The sequence below is a fragment of the Drosophila sechellia genome, chromosome 3L, assembly GCF_004382195.2.
Source record: "Drosophila sechellia strain sech25 chromosome 3L, ASM438219v1, whole genome shotgun sequence".
In the NCBI taxonomy this organism is placed as follows: domain Eukaryota; kingdom Metazoa; phylum Arthropoda; class Insecta; order Diptera; family Drosophilidae; genus Drosophila; species Drosophila sechellia.
This window is the reverse complement of record NC_045951.1, coordinates 19,278,559-19,298,142: the sequence shown is the minus strand read 5'-3', so window position 1 is coordinate 19,298,142 and position 19,584 is coordinate 19,278,559. Positions and strand designations below refer to the sequence as shown.

The 19,584-nt window shown below is 48.9% G+C and overlaps 4 protein-coding genes across 7 annotated transcripts; 1 reads left to right on the top strand and 3 right to left on the bottom strand.

Moving 5' to 3' along the window:
• Window positions 1–101: 101 nt before the first annotated feature.
• Window positions 102–8,340, bottom strand: LOC6619410 (mediator of RNA polymerase II transcription subunit 12). The gene is made up of 8 exons (XM_032717571.1): window positions 7,728–8,340; window positions 4,999–7,666; window positions 3,224–4,937; window positions 2,797–3,165; window positions 2,423–2,737; window positions 2,061–2,357; window positions 1,556–1,856; window positions 102–1,492 (listed from the first exon to the last, which is right to left on the bottom strand). The coding sequence occupies exons 1-8, from the start codon at window positions 8,338–8,340 to the stop codon at window positions 186–188; spliced, it is 7,584 nt and encodes a 2,527-aa protein (XP_032573462.1). The 3' UTR covers window positions 102–185.
• A 267-nt stretch (window positions 8,341–8,607) lies between these two features.
• LOC6619409 lies at window positions 8,608–10,364 on the bottom strand. Its single transcript, XM_002043588.2, has 3 exons — window positions 9,736–10,364; window positions 8,981–9,672; window positions 8,608–8,907 (listed from the first exon to the last, which is right to left on the bottom strand). Exons 1-3 carry the CDS (start codon window positions 10,223–10,225, stop codon window positions 8,791–8,793), a joined length of 1,299 nt encoding a protein of 432 aa, XP_002043624.1. The 5' UTR covers window positions 10,226–10,364; the 3' UTR covers window positions 8,608–8,790.
• Window positions 10,365–10,704: 340 nt separating this feature from the next.
• LOC6619408 (serine/threonine-protein kinase tricorner) lies at window positions 10,705–14,082 on the top strand. Of its 2 annotated transcripts, none has more exons than XM_002043587.2 (5): window positions 10,705–11,403; window positions 11,921–12,130; window positions 12,185–12,291; window positions 12,349–12,833; window positions 12,892–14,082. In XM_002043587.2, exons 1-5 carry the CDS (start codon window positions 10,921–10,923, stop codon window positions 12,984–12,986), a joined length of 1,380 nt encoding a protein of 459 aa, XP_002043623.2. In that variant the 5' UTR covers window positions 10,705–10,920; the 3' UTR covers window positions 12,987–14,082. The 2 variants fall into 2 exon arrangements, with proteins under 2 accessions (XP_002043623.2, XP_032573969.1); XM_032718078.1 differs by having other exon boundaries at window positions 12,337–12,833.
• Window positions 14,083–14,793: 711 nt separating this feature from the next.
• Window positions 14,794–19,356, bottom strand: LOC6619407 (deformed epidermal autoregulatory factor 1). 3 transcript variants are annotated; one of them, XM_032718076.1, is made up of 4 exons: window positions 18,870–19,356; window positions 17,535–18,324; window positions 16,106–16,734; window positions 14,794–16,042 (listed from the first exon to the last, which is right to left on the bottom strand). In XM_032718076.1, the coding sequence occupies exons 1-4, from the start codon at window positions 18,999–19,001 to the stop codon at window positions 15,872–15,874; spliced, it is 1,722 nt and encodes a 573-aa protein (XP_032573967.1). In that variant the 5' UTR covers window positions 19,002–19,356; the 3' UTR covers window positions 14,794–15,871. The 3 variants fall into 3 exon arrangements, with proteins under 3 accessions (XP_032573967.1, XP_032573968.1, XP_032573966.1); XM_032718077.1 differs by having other exon boundaries at window positions 17,526–18,324; window positions 18,918–19,356; XM_032718075.1 differs by having other exon boundaries at window positions 17,526–18,324; window positions 18,870–19,355.
• Window positions 19,357–19,584: the final 228 nt, after the last annotated feature.

Genomic DNA, 19,584 nt, shown 5'->3' with positions numbered 1-19,584 from the left:
TTAATCTGTATTTGCCAAATATATTTTAAAATGCAATTATTGAAATCGTTTGTATTTTATATTTTTTTAATATCCCAAAAATTTTTGTATGAAAAACAAAGTTAGTTTTGAATGTACATTTATTGCAAATTCATCTGATAAATAAAGGATTAGGACTAGGCTTACGATTAAGAAGTGTCTTCGATCTAGTACGGTGGAGGTTGATACTGCTGCTGGCCCATCATGTTCTGCCGCTGGAGCTGAGCCACCAGGTTCGGCGTTTGTTGCTGGTTCATGCTCTGCTGCTGCGGCACCATTCCGCCTCCGCCGCCACCGCCAACGGCGCCACCTGCCTGCTGGGGACCGGCTCCCATGCCGCCGCCCGCGCCACCACCCATGCCCTGCATCTGCATCATTTGCTGGTGCCTCAGCTGCTGTTGTTGCTGTTGCTGCTGCTGGAACTGCTGCTGGGTGTTGAGGACGCCGGGTTTGCCTCCTCCCGCCGACTGCTGACGGGCGTACGGAGGCACCTGGCCGACGACGCCACCCGGCCCTGGACCCATCATGGTGGACATGGTTACGTTGGGCGCCTGGTTCATGTACTGGTTCCGGTTCCCGGCCATCATTCCTCCGGGAACAACGCGCTGCTGCTGTTGTTGTTGCTGTTGCTGCTGGGCAACCGCTGCGGCGGCCATAAAGTCGGGATTGTTGCGATTCGCCTGCTGCATCTGCGGATTGAAGTTGCCCATCATGTTGGCCTGCTGCTGTTGCTGCTGATTGGGCGCCATGCCCACGCCTACTCCAACGCCTGCTCCACCGCCCTGTTGCTGCATGCCCTGCTGTTGCTGCTGCTGCTGCTGGTACTGATTCTGGAAGTTCTGGAACTGCACCTGCTGCTGCGGCTGTTGCTGCGGCTGCTGTTGCATCATGCCTTGCTGAGGCATGCCTCCCATGCCCATGTTGGGATTGTTGCCGGCGCCGCCAACGCCGACGCCTACACCGACTCCCACACCGTTGCCTCCCTGAGCTCCACCGCTCTGCATCATTTGGTTGGCATTCGGGTTGACCATGCCCACCATATTCTGTGGGATCTGTTGCTGCATCATTGGATTCTGCGGCATGCCTTGACCTCCCATGTTCATCTGATTCATCTGGTTCGGCGCCATGCCGGGTCGCATGTTGCCGCCGCGCATGAACTGCTGCTGTTGCTGCTGGTTGGGATTCATCTGCTGCTGCTGGGCGTTCTGCTGCTGCTGCTGCTGCATGGCGTTGAAAGCAGCCACAGACTGAGGATTTTGCTGGGGATTCATTTGCTGCTGGCGCATTTGGTTGGGGTTTATCTGCTGCTGAGGACCGGGCTGTTGTTGCGATGGTTGTGGTTGTTGCTGCATCGGATTGAAACCGCCCCCCGGACCCTGTTGCGCTTGCTGCTGGAATGGTTGTCGTTGTCGTAGCATCTGTGATAGCGCCTGCTTGGAGTTGGCATTCAACGGCGGGCGCTCGATGCGATTTGCTGCAATGGTAAGTGAAAGGATTACAATCTTTAACCATATAGAATATCAAAAACTCGACTTACACTGCATGTTCTGCTGATGCGGAGCGTATTGGTTGTGATACGGTTGTGGCGGCTGCTGCTGCTGTGGCGCATTGTGCCACTGTTGCTGCTGGCCAGGCATTCCCTGCGGTCCGGCTCCACCGCCTCCTGGTCCCTGCTGCATGAAGTTCATCTGGGGATTTTGCTGCCCGTTGCCACCGCCCACATTCAACTGCTGCTGCAGTGGGTTGTTGCCCATTTGCTGCATCTGCTGCTGCTGTTGCAACATGGCATTCTGCTGCATCATGTTGTTCGGATTGGGTGCAAACTGCTGCATGTTCATCTGTGGAAAAAATGCATATGAGTTACATTTTAAGCTCGAGGGTAACAGAAGAATGGTTTAGCACCGAAAAAGGTTAAGAAAATCTGGATTACAAGCTTACAATTTTCGAATTTATCTGCCATCATGTTGCTTTTAGTGGCTTGCTTCGATTCCTTCATAAAGCAAATCTGACAATTCAACTATTAACAAAAACAATTTTATTACCGGCATATTCATTGGCATCTGACCCATTTGGTTGGGCTGCATCTGCTGCTGTTGCATGTGCTGCTGTTGTTGCTGCTGCTGTTGCAACTGCTGTTGCTGCACATTCTGCGGCTGTTGAGGCTGCGGTGCCAGCTGAGGCTGCTGCTGCTGAGTATTGACCACCGGTGGCGTTTTCGGGTTCTTGGGCTTGCGTTTCCGCGTAGTCGTTCCCTTGCCGCGACCCCTTCCAGTGCCACCTACCACAGCGCTTGGCGACTGATCCACCGACGAGGGCGTGTCCGCCTTCATTTCATCCTTCTACGAAATAGAAACAATACATTTAGAAAGGGTCAAGGGGAACTGCAAATAGAGAATGGACTTACTATGCAAATCTTCTCAGGAACAGGCTCAATGTCTTCAGGTGGCAGTGGCAACGGCTCATAGTAGTAACTACTGGGCTTGACCAGACTGTGCGTGTGATACTTCAGGTTGCGGTGAGCTTCCTCGTAAGTAAGGGGCTTTCGCTCCAGCTTCACTGCACCAAACCACACCCAAGACAGAGGAGCCGGGTTCTTGTGACCCTCAAGGATGTCCCACACGCTGATGCGCTGTTTGTCCGAAATGCGAAGTTGCTTTTTGTCTATATCGCACATCTTGTTGCCCTTGGTGTCCATTCCAGAGTGTTCACACGCAATCACCTAAAAGGATAAATACCACTGAGTTTCAAAGCTCGTCCAGTTTAGGGTCAACTACTCACCTCAGTGGGCTGCTTGTAAAGTGGAAGAAGCTGCCGAATAACCCGAATGGAGGCGTTGTTCTTCTCTCCGATTTCCTTCTTTAGCTTCTTCATCAGGTTCATATAGTGCCTCTCGTCATCAGAGACCAGCGTTGAGTGCACCAATGTGGCCAACATGTCCACCACGGTGGTGAACAGCTCACGATTGCAGCTGAGATCCACCACGCCCTGGCAAACCAGTTGGGCCAGAAGAATGGCCCAGTCTGTGGTGGGTGTACTGTTCTTTTGGATAGCCTCGAACATGCCGCCCACGAGCGAAAAGCGCAACTGCAGCGCATCGAGGATCTCCTCGCGTGCCTGCGGCTCATCAATGCCACCGATTGTGTCCAGCTAGAAGGAGTCATGTTACTATTAAGTTCAACTTTAGAGGTAGAGAGTAAACACTCACCTCAGCAAAGGATTGCAAACATTGTGATAACTGGGCATAGAGCGACACCAGTAAGTTTTCCTTGTACTCGTCCTGGCCTTTCAGGCAAGTTAGGATGAGTCCCAGGAATGGTTGGTAATTAAGCGGCATCTTCTTGTTGCGTGCGGGCACGCCGCCCAGTCCATAGCTGTTGCTACTGTGACAACTGTTGCTCTTCTCGCGCTCGTCGCCACTGCCCGAGCTATTGCAATCGGACTTGGGCACCTTGGAGAAATAATTCATGCTCTCGAGAACCTGACCAGCCACGCGAAGTATCCTGCCCTGCACCGCTGGTGTTAGTTTAGCGATGAGTGGAGCCACTAGCCAGGTGGACGGTTTGGGTTTGTGGGTCGCCTTCACGGCACCCGGCAGGACAACTTCCTCCATGTGAAAGACGTCGATTGCGGCACGTGCCACTGTGTCGAGCCAGACATTAAGCTCCGCGTTGTTGCTCAGCGATTGGCGGTACATAAGCTGAAGATCCAGCCACGAGATACGCAGTGTCCACTGTCCGAGATTCTCTAGTATGCGCACGATCATTGAGCGCTGATCCAGCTCGGAGATGATGTTGAACTCAGCTTCCGGATAGCAGATCATGTGCAGAACCCGCTGTGCCTGTTTCGCGGTCAGCATTTCGTCGATTATCATGTCGCAGAGTTGCTCTGCGTTCTTTAGGCACCTTTCCAGAACGTGTTCCTGGGCGCAGATCTGCTTGAGCACCGCCTGGGCGAACTCCAACAGCGAGATCTGCTCCATTCCTCCGACCGATGGCTGTTGCAGGGCTTCGGGTTCGCTTGTCAAACTGCTGCCTAACTGTAAATCGCTGGTGCCCAGGATCTGGCTGAGATCGGCAGGTCGTTGTTCGTTGCTCTTGGGTGTGCTTCCCGGATGAACCGGTGTATTGAAGCCACTACGCTTGCCGCTTCCAAAAGCGCCGCCCAATCCACCGGAGCAGGAGCCGCTGCCAGAAACCAATGGTGTTTTAAGCGCCGCATTGTCCACAACAATGAGAATGGCCTTCAGAACGGCAAGCACTGCGGCAATGGGAATGGTTTTATGGGCACCCACCAGAAGATGACGATCGCAGCTTAGCCGAATGCTAAAGTCGTTTCCCACAGCGTGCAGTGGATTCGGGGAAGTGCTAACCGAGTACATGCCAGGTTGAGGAATCTCCAAGGTCTTGAACAGTTTCAGCACCAAGTGACATGTAAGACGAGCACCTGCCTCTGCATCCACGCTCAGTTCGGCTCCACCAGCGCTCACAGATCGGGCCAACGTGGGCAGGGCGAACTTACTTACAAAGTCGGCTAGTGAGAAGCAATGCCTGGCCACCAGAATGCATACGAACACGGCCAGGGCGTTGTGAGTCTTAACTTGCCCAATGTCGACCTGTCCGCCCAGGTGCGGATAACGCGGACTCTTACTGCCGCTGCACAGACTCTGCAGAGCGTATATCCACTCCTCGGACAAGACGTTGCAGCTGGCGGTCAGTTCGGCACATGCGAGGGCCACATCGTTCAGCCGCTCGTTGTCCGTCTCTCGGCAGACGGCTATCAAAGCGTTCGACACGAAGCTGTATACATTGGCCGGCGACTCGTGCAGAGTTCCCAGCCAGTGAGGATCCAGTTTACCACCGCGTCGAGGGGCTATGAACAGCTCCTGCAACAATAGTGGGTTGTAACCCTGCGGTGGTAGGCTAAATAAAAAATGGTTATATTTGTTAGTATTATATATTATATTATTGGGCAAGAACTCACTCAAGCTGCTCTGGAGTGTTGAAAATGTCCTTGAACCGCTTGATGCACTGCAGCTGCTGGTAGTACTCCGTGGATTGTTCCTTTCCCTGGAGCAAAACGCACGATTCGTGAAGGTCGCTTAGGTAGGCAATGATGCAGCGCTCCGCCGAAGTGCACTCGCTTGGATTCGATACGTGCCGAATGGTACGACAGACTCCCTCAAATACAGACAGCGTCTGCTCCGGTGAAAGAAGAAGGCAACTGTGGTAGCGTCGCAGGATGCTGACGATGTAGAGGGCGAGTGAAGTGGTGTAACTACGCACTAGGTTTGACTTCTTCAGCTGCAACTGGTGCTCCACCTCAAGCAACTCCTTCAACAGGCTATCGCACAGTTCCAAGAGACTGTAGATATTTAGAGCCAGCTCCATCAGATCAAAGAGGAACGCCACGTGCTCCTGCACCGGCAGGTAGTTGTTGTTCCCTAACGCGAATCCGTTCAGCTGCTCCAGGACATTGGCCGCACACTGGGCGGTGACCACGTGCTGGTCGAAATAAGCCATCTGCTGGCACTTGGACGTGGTAGCTTCGAAGTTGAACTCGTTGCGCGAGTGCTTCTTCACGTGACCGGCCGCGGCCACATCTATGCTAAACTTTTTAGTGAAAAGCTTGCCAATTTCCTTAGACATCTTCTTGACAGCATGCTTCTTCTCGTCCCTCTCTTTGCCGACACCGAAGAGCAGGATGTAGCGCTGGTTGCTTTCACTGCTGTAGCTGCTCATGCTGGGATCATCCTGCGGGATGGGAAAGTGCTTGGTGTACACGTAATGCCTCGATATGCTGCCGCCAGGATTGGTTTCTCCATCGCCTGGAGGACCGATCTTGGGACTGTCGGGAGCTTCGTGCTGCTGTCCTTTCTCCTTAATATTTTGCACCAGTTTGTCCAAATCGTCGTCCACATTGGAATCATCAAATTCGTTGTGTTTGAAGTCCAAGCCCCCGCCGAATCCGTCATCATCGAAACCGTGCGTCGTCGTTGGTGGTGGAGCTGGAGGTGGCGGCGATGTTTTCGTGGCCGTCGTTCCTGATTTGATCACCAGCATCGACTCCAGGAGCAGATCACCCCGTGAAATTAGCGTGTGCATGTAGGCGTTGTGCGAAAAGACATCGTGGCGAATCAATGCACTGAACAGCTGAACAAGGTTGGTGAATTCCGTGCGCTGCTGGGGACTGCTCACGTGCTCATCTAGGACGGGGGCGTCGTGGTCGAGGAAGTGCATTAACACGTGCTGAAACACAGGCAGGCCATCAATTAAGCCGGCGCCCGAGGCTAGCGAGTCCTTGTCATCTTTATCACTGGACTGCTGATCTGCCGGCGTGCTGGTCACGTCAATCTGGCGCTTGTCAAGCAGAATGGCCACCACCATGGCTCTGTGTTCTCCCCAACGCTGTCCCGACACAGCCCACTCGCACAGGATGCGTACCGTGTCCTTGTCTTGTTTGGGTTCATAAGGCGGACGAGGTTCCACCTGATCCTCTTCCCTCCTGCGACTGGCAGTTGGGCTGGGAAATATTTGTGCGTATAGGGTATCGATACTATTATTGTGTTCCATGCGATCGAAGCAGTGCGTGTCCAAGTGGTCCAGTGTGGCCAGCACACTGGTGTATTGATTCTTGCCGGCACTCAGCCACTTGGCTGCAAACCAGCGCTGCTCTGCATGCTGAGTGCGCAACACGATGTCGGACTCGGCGGCCCGCAGTTGACGTCGAATCTCCTGATTGGTTCGCGGACAGCGTGTGGGCATCGGTAGGACTGAGGGCGCCAACGGCAAATGGTCCAGCGGACTACCCAACAGCGAGGAGGGTGCTCGATGAGCTGATATCCCACTCCAGACCAGTGCTGTGGGGCACTCTATTGTGATGATCTGTAGGATCGTGCTTAAATACAGAACTATATCCCGATGATGGGGACAACTCATTTGTTCCTGAAGCGCCAGCTCATAGGGATCCTGTTGCAACTTCGGCTCGTCCAACTCTTTGATGGTCTGCTGTTCTACGACAGTGTTCAGCAACTGGGCCAGTTTTTTGGATACTATGTAGGCCATTTTTCGGCAAAGACGCTCCGACTGGACGAAGTCGTGCATGTACTGAAGGGCAAAGCTGAGCACCAATTTCTTCAGCGGTTCGTCGAAGCTTGCCTGCGTACGCATCTTGTCCAAAAGGTCGAGGATCCAGTTTAGAAATTCCTGTCGGTCCAAAAGTGATTCCTCGTACATGTACTTGCTCAATTGGTGGCAGTATTTCCAATACTTAAGCGCATTGCGACTATCTTCGAACTGGCTTCCAATTCCGGAAATTGTAGAGCCTGGTGGCACTGCAGCTCCTGCACCAGGTGCGCCTCCTACCACAGAAGAGCCCGGTCCACCGACTACTCCTCCAAGGCTTCCCGTCGTCGGCATGACACTGCCGGCATTCACTCCTCCGCCAGGAGCACCCTGTTGGCCATTAGCTGGACTGTGAATCGGTGGCAGTGGACTGGCCATGCTTGGTACGGGGATTACGTTCGTGGGAGCATTGCTGCCGGTGACGGAGTTAATAGAGGTGGTGCCAGTGGTGCCATTGCTGGCAGGACCATTACCGGCGGCGGTTAGGCTTCCGGAAGTGGTGCCATTCGAAGAGGACTTGTCGTGGCCTAAAATCAAGAAGTTGAATAAGGGAGTTGATAGATTATAAAACTCAAGGACTGTACTCACTCTGCTGATAATACTCTTGGAGTTTGGGGAGCAGCTCTTTCATGAACTTGATCATGTTGCCGGTCCACTCGGCAGCCGGGTCGTAAATGGATCGCTTCTTGTTCTTGGACTCGGTGAAGCTAAGCGTATAGGCGGCGCTCAGCTTGATGAACCAGGTGGCACGTTGCATGTTCACCTGGTTCTCGCACAGAGTAATGAAGATCTCCTCCTTCTTGTTGAACGATGGCGCCCGTTTGGCCAGGCTAAGCAGGGGTTTGTTACCGGCGAGGTCCTTAAACCAGGCGTCCACCGTGCACTTGCGACGCGGCGACACGGGCCAGAAGTTGTCCTTGCAGTTGATCTGCTGCTTCTTTCGCCCCGTGTCCGGCAGGGTCATCAACTCCTCCTTCTTGGCTAGGACGCCACTAAAGAATGCGCTCACTTTGCTGGCGTTCACATTTGAGTTGTGGGCCGTACCGAATTCATCGGACAGCGGTGGCGTCGTCGTGAATCCGTGCTTCACATTCGTGGGCGTCAGCTCGTCCTCTCGCTGCTTCGCGTCCTGCGGATAGATGTCCGGCGGACCCAGACGGGTGCGCTTCAGCGGACGCTTCTCCTGCAGCATGGACAGCATCTTCGCGGCCCTCTAGTTGCGTTTTATAAAGAGATTTTCTCAGCGAATTCTCGATTTCCTCTGTTCGCCAACCCAACAACAAATCAAAATATCAGTGGTGGGGCGAAAAAATGCGATGAGCAATCGATAGTTCGATAACATCCCGCGAACAATCCAGCGACTGAAATCGAATTTAAGCCAAGATGTGTTAAATGGTTGTATAAACAAATTTACAAATGTCATCTTATCATGTTAATCCACATTTTCCCAATCAACCTAATACGATACTCTAAATAGGACGTAATATTTTAATTATGCAGTGAAAAAGTTGAATACATCGTTGTGCACTAACGAAAGAAATACCACTTAAAGTGGTAAGATCACGAATAAAGCTGCGTATAAAGATTAAATAATTTACGTTGTATTTTTGGTAATGATTGAAGAAACATTCGTTGTGGAACGAATAAGGCCTCACACGGCTTGACGATCGAATTCCGGTTCATCGGCATAGAAGTGTCCGTCGCTGGTCATTCCATCGCTGCACTCGAAGTTCAAGCGGAGCATTTTCAGGGGAAACTCGGTCGGTAGCTGCAAACGAAGCACAAAGTGTCACATTAACAAAAGGACTTTCGAATATATATATGTGCTTTAGATTACTCACCCGCTCCATGATGTCATGCCTGATGTCAGTGGCCGCAGCAAATAGCTCTAGGGCTTGATGAGCTGAGCGTATTGATAAGCTGGCCAGAGTGTCCAAAACGAAGGCGTCAGTGATACCCAGGCAATAGCAGATGTTCAGATACCGAAGCCGCTCATTGTTGGCAACCAAAAGGGAGAGCTGCGTTTCTCCAATCTCACGAGCGGACTGTATGGAAAGGCACTCTAATCGACTCAACTCCGCCAAGTGGCGAACACACAGATCGTCACGAGGCTTGCAGACCAGCCATCGGAGACCCTTCAAAGCACTGATGTACTGCGCCTGCTCCTCGTCAATCCAGCGTTTGCGGTGCAGAATGAGGTATTCCAACTGAATGGAGCACTGGCTTTTGGCCAGTGCCTTGAACAGGCGCGTCTTCATGTCCTCCGCGCAGTATAATTGCAGGTACTTGAGGTTTGCAAACTGCGACAGGACCAACAGATCGGCGTCGCAGTCATTGAACGTCAGCTTCTCCAGGTGGCGGCAGTTGGTGGCCAGCATCCTGAGATTGCTGGTAGTCAGAAAGCGTTTGCCGTTGCGCAGCTGAAGGCATCGCAGCTTCCGCATGGGTTTCACAATTGTTGCGAACTCCGAGGCGGTCACCTCGTCGTACAAGCCAAGTTCCACCATCTCGCTAAACTGACGTACTTCTTGTACTATGATGGGAGAAGCAATTAGATAAGATTGTTGTGATCAAAAGAACATTAAAGAGCGCTTACACTCCTTGCGTTCAAAGCTCTCCAGGCTCAGACTGTTGACCCGGGGAAGGTGTATCCCAATCGCTTTTATTAGATCCTTGCTGGTGCTCTTGTAGTTGCGCACGTACACCTTTTCCAAGGAGCTCATCCGCAATAGATACGGTTGCGCCCGCGCCACTGTTGCATTGTATATGGAGATGGACTTCAGACGGTAGCAGTGTCTGCTGATCATCGGGAGCAGCTGCAGCGGGTGATCATCGTCAAAGTGCGATTCCAGTGTACCGATGCGGCTGCCACAAAGCCATAGAAAGGTGCGCCAATCCTCCAGAGTCCTAATGCTCATATCCTTGTCAACAACATCCTGGAAATCATGGCGATGCAGGTAAAGAAAGGCGTCCCTAAAAAGGCGACAGCAACGCGCCAAGTGCAACTGGTCCTCCAAACTCAGAAGCTTGAAAATGTACAACAGAGAACTGGGGTCCAAGTCCAGAATACTGGTGATGCGGGCCATTATTAGCTGACTATGCTCATTTTGTGGGACTGTAACAGGCGTCAAGTGGCCGGATTAGCAAAGGCAGCTGGTTGTTGTACGCCTAACATGGAAAAATTTATCACAAGTCGGTAAGTTCTATTTATTTACTAATTGGACTGGTGGCAGTGATGCCAGTTTTCGAAGTAAAAGCCTTTTGGCGAGAATTAAGCTAAACGGTTAAAGCTAAGATATTTTAATTATTAATTAAGCTGTGCTTCTTAATAAGAGTACTGTTTTATTATAAACTATCTTTGAGTAAACTTAAGTAAATTTGATCAATTTCAATAAATATATTCAATGTCATGAACCTGATTTCATTACTCAAAATTTATACAATTGTCTGTGAAAGCTCAATTGTCATCACTAGTTGCTAGCCAAAAGCACTAAAGTTCTAAAATCAATCGATTAGCTATCGATAGGCCCACTGGAGCACAGCCAACTTTGCTTTGTTGGGGATGCAAAATGCGAATGGCTCTTGAAGAAGAAGCAGCAGAGGGAGGAATTTCAACAAATTACCGAGGAAAAAGGCAAGAAACGGGCGAAGAAAGCAGTGTGTGTGCATTGGCAAGTGCATAACTCCTCACCACACACACGCACACGCACCGACATCGCAGGGAGCACACACACAAGCCCCAAACAGGACCGAGGTGACCAGGACAAAAACCCCAGCTTAGATGATGAGCAGCAGAACGCAGGACGCGGAAGGTGCCTCGATCAGATTCAGCGACCACACACTGGACAAGGCCACCAAGGCCAAGGTGACGTTGGAGAACTACTACAGCAACCTGGTGACGCAGTATGGCGAGCGAAAGCAGCGCCTCGCGAAGCTGGAGGCGCAGCTGAAGGACGAGAGCCTGTCGGAGGCGCAGCGCCAGGAGAAGCGTCTGCAGCATGCCCAAAAGGAGACGGAGTATCTCCGGCTGAAGCGATTGCGCCTTGGTGTGGAGGATTTTGAGGCCCTCAAAGTCATCGGACGCGGCGCGTTCGGTGAAGTGCGTCTGGTGCAGAAAAAGGACACGGGACATGTGTACGCCATGAAGGTGCTGCGCAAAGCGGACATGCTGGAAAAGGAGCAGGTGGCACACGTACGCGCCGAGCGCGATGTCCTGGTCGAAGCCGATCATCAGTGGGTGGTCAAGATGTACTACAGTTTCCAGGTGAGTGACGAGCGCCAGCTCCAACAACAACAATGATGATACAGGGTGAGTGGGAGAAAGGGCGATGGGGTGAAGGGGCAGGCGGCAGCGCACATAACAAAAGAATTGTGTTAAAACACGGACAAAAAAATCAATAAACCAATACAACTGCAAATGCCAAAAGCGCCTTTGCCAATCATATGGTCACGTCTCTCTTTCTCTCTCGCTCCCTCTCTCATTCTCTGCGTGGGCTGCCTTTGTTGTTTTTTTCTCGATTCTCTTTCGTTCACTTCTTCTCGGTGAAAGTTCTTGCTACAGGCAAACATGCCTACCATGAATCGCCATTTCTCTCAAGTTAAATAGTTTAATAACATATTTCTGCATTGGGGACTCATCACAATTATTTTACAATGAATATAAATACACTTACACAAATAGAATGCATAGGGTTTTTATAAAACATATTAGCCCCTAAATAACTATCTTACTCAGGAATAAAAGGAATAAACATAAATGTTTTTGAAATATCTTTCCACAGGATCCCGTCAATTTATATTTAATAATGGAGTTCTTGCCTGGTGGTGATATGATGACGCTTTTGATGAAGAAGGACACACTATCCGAGGAGGGCACACAGTTCTATATCAGTGAGACGGCATTGGCGATCGATTCTATTCACAAACTCGGTTTCATACACAGGGATATCAAGCCCGATAACTTGCTGCTGGATGCGCGAGGGCATCTGAAGGTAAGTGGGATGATGAGCACACTAAAATGCCACTAAATTCCATTATTATTTTAGCTCTCCGACTTCGGACTGTGCACTGGCTTAAAGAAGTCGCATCGAACAGACTTTTATCGGGACTTGTCGCAGGCGAAACCATCCGATTTTATTGGCACTTGTGCCAGGTAAGCAGTGAAACAAACCAAGCTTGTAGTTATTAAATAAACTAGCTTGTCCTGCAGTCCGATGGACTCCAAGCGACGTGCCGAGTCGTGGAAGCGAAATCGACGCGCCCTCGCCTACAGCACCGTGGGAACGCCGGACTATATTGCACCCGAAGTATTCCTGCAGACTGGCTACGGACCCGCCTGCGACTGGTGGTCCCTGGGAGTCATCATGTACGAAATGCTGATGGGCTATCCTCCGTTCTGCTCGGACAATCCCCAGGATACCTACCGCAAGGTGATGAACTGGCGCGAGACGCTGATATTTCCCCCAGAGATCCCCATATCGGAGGAGGCCAAGGAGACGATCATCAACTTCTGCTGCGAGGCCGATCGCCGGCTGGGTTCCCAGCGCGGTCTCGAGGATCTGAAGTCCGTGCCGTTCTTCCGGGGAGTCGACTGGGAGCACATACGTGAGCGTCCCGCGGCCATACCCGTTGAAGTGCGCTCAATCGACGATACGTCCAACTTTGACGAGTTTCCCGATGTGTCGCTGGAGATACGTAAGTATATTGCTAACCAAAGGGACGAGCACACGAGACTAACGTGCATCCATTGCAGCATCGGCGCCCATACCGCAGGGCGGTGAGATTGCGAAGGACTGGGTCTTTATCAACTACACGTACAAGAGATTCGAGGTGCGAAATTTGGAGTGAATCCAGCAGAGCAGAAACTGGATTAGGAGCAGTAGCAGTAGCAGCTTGAAGGTTGCCGCACTTTGCCACCCATTTTATCACCACCACAGCCGTCGTCTCTCTAACACCATCACCACCAAGAGCATTCTCCACGCTAAACGAAATCCCCGATTTTCCTTTTTGAATGTCTTACCTACATGTGTATTTAAATACTAGCTAACATTTGTGATTCCAAACAAGAGAAGAATATGATAACGCGAACAAACGATGTATTGTATGTAAAAAAGTCTTACTTAGAGCGTCGCCCGCGCCTCGGGCTAGGTTAAACGCTATACTAATCCTCAAATGTCCTTCCATTGGCTTTGTTCAATCCCTAATCCCGATCTTAACCGTTTAAACGTTGTGTTTGTAAACCAGTTCCCCATATTAGGGACCCATTCGGCAATTCTTTATATATATATATATTGTTTACTTATTGGGCAGCAGCGAAATACCCATAAATTTATTATTTAGCAAATTAAAAATGTTATAACTTTTAGGCACGTTAATTGTACGTATATGTTTTGTATCAACTTATTATGAATCAAAGTCTTAATACTTAGTGAACCCCACACACAAAACCGAATCCGAAAATCTATCACACAAATTAGTTACTAACGCCAATAGCAACAAACGCTAATCTAGACAGCAGAATAAACAAAAGTATGTTTAAATATCGGTTTCGTTCTATGTACACCAGCCCCACACCACCCCACCCCACCCACAACCCGCGCCCACGGACACGAATATAGATTTAAAAACATTCTACTTTCCGCTGGAGTTTTGAGTTCCAAGTAATTGTAGTTTGAGCAAAAGTGAATTATTGAACAAGTTACCGAGTTACCGCTGGCAAGTATAAATCCAATTACATAGCAAACACTCAACGCCGAGCAGTTGCAGAATGCAAACTTAAAATAATTGATAATATACCTATAAATAAATTAAACGAGTAAACAAGTTTTAAGAAATTATTTTTGGTAATAGAATACAATAATAGTAAGCATACTGATAATTCGATAATAATGCTACACACACAGCAACATGAAATGCAATAATAAATGAAACATGTGCATAATAACTAACAAGTACATGCTTTTACTCGGACTCGACTCGATCTGGGCAATGAATGAGTGCAGTACTTACAGGAGTGCTAGCATCCTTGAAGCATTCTATGAAGTGTATGTATATGGATGATGAAGTCACACTCCGTGGACATCAACGTTGGAAACTTCTCACTATTTCCACTCGAAACATAAAACCTATCTCAAAGAATCCTTAAGCTTTTGAGTTTCCCGCAGTGTAACAACATGTGAATGGATACGAAGAAGCTTGAACTTCAACCTAAATTGTATTGTATCTTGAAATTAGGTAAGCATGAGGAAACCGAAAAGTAACACGACACAAATGGTAGGCTTTGTACATTTAAATGTATGTATATATTTTGTCGATCTTTTCATCTGCACTTCTCTCGATATTTCCCTATCTGCACTCGCGTTCGATTTTTGATTTGTGTTTTGTGTGTTGATGAGAGGGCGTTGATTTCATTTTCTGCAGTGTATCTGTATCTTTATCTGTATCTGAACAAGGTGGCTTGGCTTTAATCGAGTGCAACATCCGAAACCATTACAGACATGAAAATAAAGATTTCAAATTGAATTGGTCAGGCGGTTAGGCCCGAAAATCGAAAGTAACGTGTTTTCCATCTGCGATTGTCGCACGAGTGGCGATTTACTGTGTGTGTGTGTGTGTTTCTCGCTGTGTACGTGACGCGTGTGTGCGTGAATCGGAATATATAGCTAGTTGTTTATTATATATACTACATATATAAATGTATTAGCATATGGAGACTACAGACTATAAGAATTGTTACATCAGCTGGGGGGCGTAGGCAAAACTTTACAAACGGGAGAACGGGGAAAGCCCTACGAGACACATTTACACACAGCTAACAAACAAACTGTAAGTTGTCCATTTTCAATTTTCCATTTTCAGCTATATGTATGTTTACATTACGATTCGATTACTGTGCGGGCATATATGCATATGTATGTATGTTTGTAATTGAAATTTTAATTGGAATTGGAATTCGGATTGCGTTTACTGCGTACTGTGGATTTATTTAGCTTGTTTGTTTGAAATCTTTATTGGATGCTTGTAACGGGCAGTAGTATCCATAAAATTATAATGGTATAATGTTAAAAGTTTAACTATGCGCTTACAGTCTAATGAAAAGTGTATACATCGACGAATATGTATGGTAATTTCAGAACTTTTTTATCATCGCTTAGGTTTTTCTAGTTGTTTTTCACTGTCGATTGTGTGTTTTTGAATGGGGCGGGGTGCGGGGGGCGGGGTGTTTGGATGCTTGGGGTCTCTCGTTAGTTATGCTATGCGCTTGCAACTATTATTAATTTAATTTAATTTAAATTGAATTACAAGTAATCGGTTTAGTTCTTCTTCACTTTTTACTTTCATATCGTAGCTTAATTCTCTACGCCTTTGCACTTGCTTTGATTTTCGCTTGCTACATTTTACTCTTTTTTTAATTAATTTTACTTTCGTTTCGCTTGTTTTTTGTTATTTTTTTTCTTTGCTGGCTTGCCCTACGTTCAATAGTAAAATGTATATATATTTATATAGTTATATGTACGTTAAGAATTACATTAATGTAGGACATACGTCTAAGAGGATGCAGGCTTGCTAAGGGAATTTTTTTTTTTTTTTTTGGGGGGGGGGGGGTCTTTCGAGGGGGGAAGGAGTGGGCTTCAGGTGGACCGAACTGCAAGGACTTTAGGGACTTTGGGGGGCGACTTCCTATAATCGTATTAATTAGTAGTAAAATTTGTATGTACATTTCGTTACGTTGCTTAGGACTGATCGTCGATCAACAGCATGACCTGCTGCGTTGTCGTTTGTGGATTTCTTGTGCACTCCACCTGGTGAGCATTCCAATCCTTCCGCTGGCAGAACTCCGAGCAGTACGGCGTCTTTCGGCACAGTGAGCACTCGGCCAATGCTTCGCGGTTACAGTTGGCGCACTATTTAAAATTGAAAATATAAGTGAGATATCGATTGGATGGATCTGTAGTATCAAAACATACCTTCTTAGCAGAAATGATCTCGTTGCCGTGCAGGGAGCCTGATATATTTGGATCATCGATGTCCGCGTGCACTTGGACACGCATCGCGCTGACCGCTGCATCGCGCTCCTTTTGCAGAACCTCAAGGCGACGCTCGAAGGACTGCTTCATGTCGTTAAGCATGCGTTTGAAGTCATTGGTCGCCTTGACCATGGTGCAGTACACGTGCTCGATGTTCTTCATCGACTGGCTGGTGTCCAGGACGGCGATGGAGGATCCATCGTTGATGTTCACCACAAACGTTTCCCGTTCGTAAGTGTTGCCCATCTGCGACTGATCGACCAGCTCGGTGGAGGTGTCCAAGCTGTCGTTGAGCGCTGCCCACGGCTCATCCTTGGACGTGATGTTCTCTTCCGACAGGAACATGTTGTTCTCGTCCACCACGCTGGCTGTTGCAGCAGCCACAGCTGCAGTCACATCCACACAGTTGTTGGCGCCGCTCCCGCTCGTGTTGTTGTTATTGGTGTTACTGTTGTTGTTGTTACTATGATGGGTGTTACGTTTGCGTTTGGGTCCAGACTCCATATCGAGATCAGTTTGATTCCGCTTCCGACGCTTGTACGGTGTGAAGAGACGGACAGGGCCGGAAGCTAAACAAGATGAGCGTGTAAGGGGGTTAAACAAATGGTTGTACTTGGGTCCAGTTGGATGCACATGGGGCTCGGCACAACTGGAGAAGACATAACAAGGGCTTCACATAGAAGTTAACTAGAAAGGACTATTTGCTTGGCTCAGTTATTAATTAGTTATCAAACTATTACGATTTGGGGCCGAGTAAAGAAATGAGTTGTTTTCAATAAATCAGAATTACATTTGAAACGAATGTCCTGTCCGAGTGACTTAAAAAGTAGCATTATTAGTTGTTGTCAAGAGCAATCAATTTTAAATTGCTTTTAATTAACAGGCGAGATGTACTCTCAATATGTTTGCATATCAGCAAGCTCAATAAATTTTAAACTATTTTGTCTATTGCTAGTTACTACGCTCTTTCTTATTAATCTATATTTATTATGCAATGTTGCATAACCAGTTTTTAAAGCAATATATCATTCCTTAATGAGATTTTCTATCGAGTTACAATATGACTTGCACAAGTGAGAATAAGAAAGTATTAATATTATTTATTGCAACATTTTTGCCGAATATGCCCTTGCTGAGTAAGACATTGAATTATTTATTTATTGTTTAAGCCCTATGGTTGCAAACAAAAAATTGTTTATAAACAGAAGACAGGTGGGTTTTTAAAGCTGTGGTGTTATGAATTCGGTTTGTGCGCGAGTCCTGCAGTTGGGACACCATGACGGACCGATGACCAGGTCAACTCGGTGCGCCATGCAAAAGGGGGGAGGGGTATGTGTGTAGTAATTGTTGATCGTCTCACCTGACTCACCTGCTTCGTCGTCGCAGCAGACGGTGCAGCTGCAGTTGGTCGCGTGCGGCGTGAGCGTACCCTCGTCGATGAGGGACTGCAGCGATTTGCCGCCATACTTGATCGAACGCTTCCAATCCTTGCTGGAGCCCCGGCCACACACATGCTCAAATTCACTGGGCGTATGCCACTTGTCCTTGTACTTCACACAGCGTCCACGGCCGCCGGAGCCCAGCTTGCTGCGGTATAACTCGGCGCAGGTGGTTTTGCAGCGGATCTGGAAGACCTCATTGTGCTGGGTGGACGGGTTCTCCGACCAGCCCGAGGAGCCACCACCCGTTCCGCCGCCGCCACCGCCGACGCCACTCGCTCCGCCCGCGGCGTGCTCCAAGGTGGCCAGACTGTCGTGGCTATTGTTGCTCCCGGAGCCATCGTGGTTCAGCCCAATCGTATTCGTGGCGGTCGTATTGGTGCCCGCATTATTGGTGCCGCCACCGCCGCCGCCTGGTTGCGTCTGCTGCTGCTGGATGACGATCGTCTTGAGGTCGTTGCCCATGCTGACCGTGCTGCCGGACAGGTAGCCATTGTTGTCGACGCACAGCATCGGCTTGAAGTGGGGGGGCAGCTGGTCGGGTGTGATCACATTGAAGGTAGTGCCGGTTATCATCGAACCGATGGGCAGGGATACGGGCACCGAAACCACACCGCCACCGCCGTTGCCTCCGCCCGCTCCGCTTGTACCGCCACTGGCTCCGCCGCTACCACTGTTGTCGTTGGAGGAGGATGTGACCATGCGAATCTTGGTGTCCAACTGCATTACCATAGCGCACATATTCCCACGTTCGTCACATGTATGTGGGTGAGTGTCCAGCGGCCAATTGATGGCGTTTGCGATTTAATCCAATGCGATTTGCACAGGAATCGGGAAAGAAAATTCGAATGTAAGTAAACAACACAGCATGGGAAAAATGAAAATCGGTATACACAACATTTGTGCGCCACAAATGCGGTGGGTGGAGGGGGAGAAGCAGGACGGGGAGGCAAAGTGGGACTGGATGGAGGCGAGAAGGCGAGCGGGGAATGCCTGTGGCCCAGTGGGTCGCACGGAGCGTTTCGTAGGGCGCAAGTTGCGCCACCCCCAGGCCACCTAGCCCAACCACCCACCACCCACTTTCCACAACTGCGCAGAGCGAAGCGGAGCGGTTTTCGAGCCAGATTCGGTTTCGGATTCATTAGATAGAACCTGAACCAAACACACTGTCCGGAACCAAAACCACCCCGCCAAAGGAAAAGCGAATGGGAAATCCAAAACCAAATTCGCTCCTTACGCATCTGTTTGTTGCTCCTTTTTCCTACCTGATGGTGATGATGATGATGGTGATGGCTGGAGCTTTCTAATATCACCTCTTCTTTCACAACATCCTCGGCCAGCGCGGCCAGATCTTTCCTATTCAGGTGCAGCTCGGTGGAGGAGTCAACCTGTTCCATAGTATTGTTATGCCAGTTCACTTTCACTTATTCTGCGGTCCAACGATAGTAATGCACTTGAATTGTTCATCGAATTGCTACTTGCAATTGGATTATTGCGATATATGTATATTATTCGACGTCTACCGAGACGACGGACGGTCTGTTGTTGTTGTTGCTGCTGCTGTTGCTGCCGCCGCGATCCGCGTTTTTTTCAGCGCTCACCACGACTCACATGCGAATTGCGCGTTGGTCATTTTCAAGTTGCATTGCCCTATATACAGCTGGTGGTTCATTGCAATTTACATTTTTTAAGCTTAAACTTTACTAATTTACTAAAAAAGTTGATATCCTCCTCTTCTTCCTCATGATAACTAGAGTTGTCATGCGCGTTGCAGCTATTGCCCGCTATCGGCGCTATCGATAGTCGTGATTCCTGCTCGCTAGCTGTGCCCCATCTCTGGTTTTTGAATATCGGAACGCTTAGTGCTACATGTCTTGCATTTTAATTTAAGATTTGTGGAAAATACAATTTAAAAGATATACTTATGGATTGATCTTAAAATTCAAAATCACACCTAATTTGATTTTACCATTATTACCC

Bases quoted from the DNA above. Each gene is read 5' to 3' on its own strand.
- LOC6619410 (XM_032717571.1), bottom strand. From the start codon at position 8,340: ATGCTGTCCATGCTGCAGGAGAAGCGTCCGCTGAAGCGCACCCGTCTG. The intron at 3,166-3,223 runs GTGAGTGTTTAC...GACTCCTTCTAG, and splicing joins GTTTGCAATCCTTTGCTGAG to CTGGACACAATCGGTGGCAT. The intron at 1,857-2,060 runs GTAATAAAATTG...TTTTTTCCACAG, and splicing joins AGATGCCAATGAATATGCCG to ATGAACATGCAGCAGTTTGC.
- LOC6619409 (XM_002043588.2), bottom strand. From the start codon at position 10,225: ATGGCCCGCATCACCAGTATTCTGGACTTGGACCCCAGTTCTCTGTTG. The intron at 9,673-9,735 runs GTAAGCGCTCTT...CTCCCATCATAG, and splicing joins GAGCTTTGAACGCAAGGAGT to TACAAGAAGTACGTCAGTTT. The intron at 8,908-8,980 runs GTGAGTAATCTA...CTTCGTTTGCAG, and splicing joins GGCATGACATCATGGAGCGG to CTACCGACCGAGTTTCCCCT.
- LOC6619408 (XM_032718078.1), top strand. From the start codon at position 10,921: ATGATGAGCAGCAGAACGCAGGACGCGGAAGGTGCCTCGATCAGATTC. The intron at 12,131-12,184 runs GTAAGTGGGATG...TTATTATTTTAG, and splicing joins ATGCGCGAGGGCATCTGAAG to CTCTCCGACTTCGGACTGTG. The intron at 12,834-12,891 runs GTAAGTATATTG...CATCCATTGCAG, and splicing joins CGATGTGTCGCTGGAGATAC to CATCGGCGCCCATACCGCAG.
- LOC6619407 (XM_032718075.1), bottom strand. From the start codon at position 19,001: ATGGAACAGGTTGACTCCTCCACCGAGCTGCACCTGAATAGGAAAGAT. The intron at 18,325-18,869 runs GTAGGAAAAAGG...ATGGTAATGCAG, and splicing joins ATCATCATCATCACCATCAG to TTGGACACCAAGATTCGCAT. The intron at 16,043-16,105 runs GTATGTTTTGAT...AATTTTAAATAG, and splicing joins AGATCATTTCTGCTAAGAAG to TGCGCCAACTGTAACCGCGA.